Source organism: Tenrec ecaudatus, chromosome 10 (assembly GCF_050624435.1).
Source record: "Tenrec ecaudatus isolate mTenEca1 chromosome 10, mTenEca1.hap1, whole genome shotgun sequence".
In the NCBI taxonomy this organism is placed as follows: Eukaryota; Metazoa; Chordata; class Mammalia; order Afrosoricida; family Tenrecidae; genus Tenrec; species Tenrec ecaudatus.
Genome location: NC_134539.1, coordinates 74,687,728 through 74,693,727, shown reverse-complemented (window position 1 = coordinate 74,693,727; position 6,000 = coordinate 74,687,728). Strand labels below are relative to the sequence as shown.

General features: G+C 45.9%; 1 protein-coding gene across 1 annotated transcript in view; it reads right to left on the bottom strand.

The window, feature by feature from the left end:
* Positions 1 to 1,602: 1,602 nt before the first annotated feature.
* Positions 1,603 to 6,000, bottom strand: part of TTF1 (transcription termination factor 1) — a 30,688-nt gene continuing 26,290 nt past the window's right edge. The window contains exons 11-12 of the mRNA XM_075560583.1: positions 3,120 to 3,205; positions 1,603 to 2,152 (exon numbers count right to left, since the gene is read on the bottom strand). Coding sequence (XP_075416698.1) covers positions 1,971 to 2,152; positions 3,120 to 3,205 — 268 coding nt within the window. The 3' untranslated portion in view covers positions 1,603 to 1,970. The remainder of the gene's footprint in view (positions 2,153 to 3,119; positions 3,206 to 6,000) is intronic.

The following is a 6,000-nucleotide window of genomic DNA, read 5'->3' as shown; positions in this document are numbered from 1 at the left end:
GCCTCTACTCAAACACTCCCTCAATGCATGAATACCTTCTTTTATTAAATTGGAACTCTATGATGCTCACTCTCCTGACACAACGGCTGGAGCCAAAGTGGTTGAACAAGTAAATGTGGTGAAGAAAGCTGATGGTGCCCGGCTATCAAAAGAGATAGTGACTGGGGTCTTAAAGGCTTGAAGATAAACAAGCGGCCATCTAGCTCAGAAGCAACAAAGTCCACATGGAAGAACACACCAGCCTGTGTGATCGAGTGGTCCCAAAGGGATCAGTTACCAGGCATCAAAGAACAAAAAATCTTATCATTGACTGCACACCTCCATGATAGGATCGCTGAAGACAAATGGGTGCATAAGCAAATGTGGTGAAGAAAGCTGATGGTGCCAGGCTATCAAAAGAGATAGTGTCAGGGGTCTTAAAGGCTTGAAGGTGAACAAGCGGCCATCTAGCTCAGAAGCAAATAAGCCCACATGGAAGAAGCACACCGGCCAGTGCGATCACGAGGTGCCCAAGGGACCAGGTATAAGGCATCATGCAAAAAAAAAAAAAGATATAAGTGTGTGTATGTATGTGTATATGTATGTGTATGTATGTGTATATATATATATATATATATATATATATATATATATATATATATATATCATATTAAATGAAGGGGAAAGTGCAGAGTGGAGACCCAAGGCCCAAGTGTCGACCAATGGAGATCCCCTCATAGAGGGGTTTAGGAGAGATGGGTTAATTAGGGTGTGAGGTAGTATCGATGAAAAACACAGCTTTCCCCCAGATCCTGGATGCTTCCTCCCCCCAACTACCATGATCCGAATTCTACCTTGCAGGGCTGGATAGGACAGAGGCTGTACACTGGTGCATATGAGGGTTGGAGGTACAGGGAATCCAGGGTGGATGATACCTTCAGGACCAAGGGTGTGAGGGACGATGCTGGGAGAGTGGAGGGTGAGTGGGTTGGAAAGGGGGAACTGATTACAAGGATCCACATGTGACCTCTTCCCTGGGAGAGGGACAGCAGAGAAGGAGGGAAGGGAGACTCCGGATAGGGCAAGATATGACAAAATAACGATGTATAAATTACCAAGGGCATATGAGGGAGGGGGGGATGGGGAGGGAGGGGAAAAAAAAAAAGAGGACCTGATGCAAGGGGCTTAAGTGGAGAGCAAATGCCTTGAGAATGATTGGGGCAGGGAATGTATGGATGTGCTTTATACAATTGATGTATGTATATGTATGGATTGTGGTAAGAGTTGTATGAGTCCCTAATAAAATGTAAAAGAAGAGAAAAAAATGATTAGGGCAAAGACTGTACAGATGTGCTTTATACAATTGATGTATGTATACGTATGAACTGTGAAAAGAATTGTATGAGCCCCAATAAATTGTTAAAAAAAAAAAAAAAGAAAGCAAAAAAAAAAAACATATGCTGTCTCTAAAGGCTGGGCTCACACTCAAGAAAGTAAGAGGCACACACATGGAGAGGTAAACAGACCCGAGACTAGTCTGAGCAGCCAGCCGAGTCCCAATTCCGTCCACATGCTTTTGGCCCTGAAAATGTACACGTAAGCAACTTAGAAAAAAAAACCCCAAAAAACAAAATGGCATGTTTTATTAACATTTCAGATCTTCTCAGTTTTGCTGAGAACATGTACGAAATGTTCAATGTTCAGAACACCTGGCGCTCCATCTGCTGCAATCAAACAAGTGTCTTGCGTTTTCCAGCAAGTGTGCAGAAAGTGGAAATCCTGTCTGATGCTCTCCTTTCTTTGCACACCGATGCAAACGGTAGTACGAACGCATGAGCAAAGCGTAATGTTCCAGCACAGGAAGTCTTCTTTTCATGGAGAATCACTGTGCATTCTTTAGTAAACATCAATATGGAAAAGCATGTGCAGTAAAACACGTATAGAATTAGTACCCAACTAGAAAACACGGACAAGGGAAAGGCAAGTCCTGCTTAACTTTTCTCGTTTACGTCTTCTCCCTCGCTCTCGTCCTCACTGTAAAAGATGTCTCGAAACAGGAACACCTGCTTTGGTGCCGCAGGAGCCGGGAGTTCAGCGCCTTCTTTCTCCAGCTTCTTGCCTAGCCGTTCTTTAAACAACGGCAGACTAGTCTCATGAAGGTAGTCTACAATCTCTACAGAAAAGAAATTTAATTTCAAAATTACTTTTTTGTACAAAGCCTCTTATCATGGGTAATAGGATTACGTGGCGGTTGTAATTACTCTAGGCAAGATGCTCGTCTGTGTGGGTTACTGAAATGTACTCATTAAACCTTATTTAAAAAGCTCCTCCAAGGCAAGTGCAATTTTTTTTTTTTTTTTGGTGGCCCGTACGGGGACAAGTGCAATTTTAAACCCATGTTTTAAATGAGGAAGCCAGTGCATAAAGATATTAAGCTGCCCAAGTGGTGGAGGCAGGATTCAAACCAGGTACCGATGTCTACAGACCGCCTAGCATGTTTCCCCACACAGTTCAATGAGACTCTAAATGGCAGACTCTAAATATGTTTCTAAATTGAAAGCCTCTTCTTTCTTAGAGGTGGTGGGTTAGAACCGCTGACCTCATGGACAGCTGTTCAACTCGTAGCCTGCCACCAGGACTCCTATTTCCAGGATATAATCATCCAAACCAGCAGTTCCTGAGCACCTGTGTGGGGCAGATTATAAGAAACTCACCTGTAAGGTCGTTAATAAAGAGCAGCTAGATGGGAGACCCCATCCCTGGAATTTAGGATTCTGTAGGTATAGGATGCGGCCCAGGAATCCCTCTGTGTAACAGGGGCTTCATAGAACTCTGAGGAGCCAGTTATGGGAAATACACACCTAAACCACCCACCAATGGCTACCAAGGGGACATGAGCGTCTTACATTCTTTCTGGAATAGGCTGGGGAGGGGCGGGGTTACAGCAGTCGTAGGAGGAGCACTGTGCTGAGCAGGGAACGGTCCCTGTCACCTGATCTAATCCTTCAGGAAATCTGACCAGGTAGGGACCCTTTTATAACTTCCACCACTTTGTGATGGAGACGATGACAGGGGCTCCCGGAGGTCAGGCCGCTCCTCCCCTGTGCTATCTCTCCCCTTCCAACAGTGCCGATACTGACCTGGAAATGTTTTGTTCTGCCAAGAGGGAACGCAGGTCGTTTTTAACTTGTGAAATTTACTTCGCACGTAAGACGGCGGGACGTCACTTGAGAGAGGAAGACAAACAAACAAAAGACAGGACACTTTACAAATGCAGCATCTCCATTCCGTGTGCTAATACATTCGTTATCCGTAAGGCAGAGTCCACAGAGCTTAGTAACTTTCCTACCTCGATAATGATTCAACAAAAAAGATACACATGAAAAGCTACTTGTTCATTTAGTTACAAGAGAGAGAAGGGACATAATTCATACCATAAAGTGGCTTTTATTTAACCTATTTGTCCGGAAGACAGCATGTAACACGAGCCACATGAGGGCGGCAAGCAAGAGGAAGGCAGCAAAGGGAAGGCCTTGGACAAGATAGGCTGACACGTGGCTGCAAGGATGGGCTCAAACCTAAGAACGATGGTGGCAATGGCGCAGGACTGGGGGACGTTTCATTCTGTTGACACAGGGTCACGAGGAGTGGGAACCACCGGAGGGCACCTAACAACACGATGCTACGCCGCCTGTGGCCCTGTCCTCAGAAACGTACACGTACTAACAATCTTCATCATTCCACGAAGTAGCTACTAACAACCTGTATTGTGGCGCCGAGGGAACAGAGGCACAGAAGGCCGCGCAGCTAATAAAGGCGTTCTGGGAGCCCTGGTGGCGTGGTAGTGACACACGGGGCACCTTGACTTCAAGGTGAGCAGTTGAAACTACCGGCCCTCCACCGGAGAGACAGACTTTTGACTGCGGGTCCTGGAAACCCACAGGGGCGGTTCCACCCTGTCTGACAGGGCCTCTCTGCGTCAGCATCAACTTGATGACAGGGAGCTGAGGGGAACGATGGCTAAGGCCTTGGCTGCGAACCGGAAAGGTTAGTAGCAGGGATTCGCCCAGCAACTCTGCTGGAGGACAAGCCGAGGGTCTACCCTCAAGAGAGACGACAGCCAGGGAGCCCCTCCACAGCAGTGCCATGCTGCCACGCAGGACAGCTGCTCAGGTGGCATCGATTTGGCACAATTCAAAGGCAAATATACTTTTTATTTTGCCAAGCTGAAGAAAGTAGATGCTTATCATGCTGTGGAGAAGTGAACACATTTTCAATTTATAACCTTAAGGACAGACACCATCTGTGATGGTTAGATGTTATGTCAACTTACACCTGGATGAAAACGTAGGGGTGAAATCCAACCTATCAATCAGGTCACAGTGTGATGGTTAGGAGGAGACATTGGAACCACCCCCTCCCCCCCACCTCTCTTCCTTCACTTTCCTGCTTGCTTGGATTCTGTGTCTGATTCCTGGGAGCTGTCGGCACCCTGCCACGATCCATACGACTCTGCGCCCGCTGGCCTGTGATCTCCCTGTTTCCCACTTTATCTGCTTTATCAGCCCACAGCTGTGTGAGTCTGAAGAGGGTTCTAGTTAACATTGGACCCATGGACTTGAGTTCTACTGGGCTGGGGTATCTTCTTGCTATAAAGTTCTTTCTTATACACAGATAAGTGTCATTGGTTTGATTTCCCTAGACAACTCAGCCTAACCCACCACCAAACCATAAGTTGTTTTAAAAGTAAAAATTACTAAGTTCCTAGACACAATTAACCATAAAAACATGACTTTCTTTTTTTCAGTACTCAATCCAGCTGTTAAAATGCTTAACTTCAAAGAATAAGCCGTTACAGTGGTGCAAAGAGCTTGGCAGCCATCTCAAAGGTTGGTGGTTCAAATCCACCTAGCCACTCAGCAGGAGAAAGTTCACAGCCAAGAAAATCCTACGAGGCAGTTTTATTCAGTCACATAAGGTTGCTGTGAGTTGAAATCAACTTGATGATGTCAAACAAAAATGTGGCAATAAAAGGTCCTCTGACTCCTTTATCATAGCAACAACTAACTGAGCATGTTCTACATCACAGGGACCAGGTCAAAAATATTGCATGCACTTTCTCTGACCTCATGGAGAAGTCACAACCTGCCCAGGCATGGCTACCTAGTAAGTAAGTGGAGTGGCGGAATGCAATACCAGGCCTGTGTCACTTCCCACAATGCCACATGTCCAACGTGATATCTGCAGACACAAGCCCAGGCTTTAGGAAAGAACACAAGTGATTTGGAAATTTAAAACTAGTCAGGTGTTATATCTGATTTAGTGGAAAACTTTCTTTAAATCTTGCCTAAGTCCATTCTGTGATGCTCACCTTCCCAATATGATCGCTAAAGACAAAATGGGTGTATGGGAAAGTGTGGTGAAGAAAGCTGATGGAGCCCGGCTATCAAAGATATAGCATCTGGGGTCTTAAAGGCTTGAAGATAAACAAGCGGCCATCTAGCTCAGAAGCAACAAAGCCCACATGGAAGCAGCACACCAGTCTGTGTGATCATGAAGTGTCAATGGGATCAGGTGTCACGCATCTAAGACTCAGAATAAAACCATACCCAAGGTAAATGGGGGTGGGGGTCATGGAGTGGAGATCCAATGCCCATCTGTAGGCAATTGGACATCTCCTCACAGCAGGGTCACAGGGAAGAGACAAGCCAGTCAGGGTGTAGTGTAGCACCGATGAAACACACAACTTTCCTCTAGTTCTTTAATGCTTCCTTCCCCTCACTATCATGACCTCAATTCTACCTTACAAATCGGATTAGCCCAGAGCATGCACACTATAGATAAGAGCCTGCAACACAGGGAATCCAGGATAAATAAACCCTTCAGGGCCAACAAGGAGAGTAGAGATATCAGGAGGATTAGGGGACAGTAGGGGGCGAAAAGAGGAATAGATCACAAGGATCAATCCAGAATCCCCTCCCAGGGGAACGAGTAACAGAAAAGTAGGTGAGGGGTAACAGA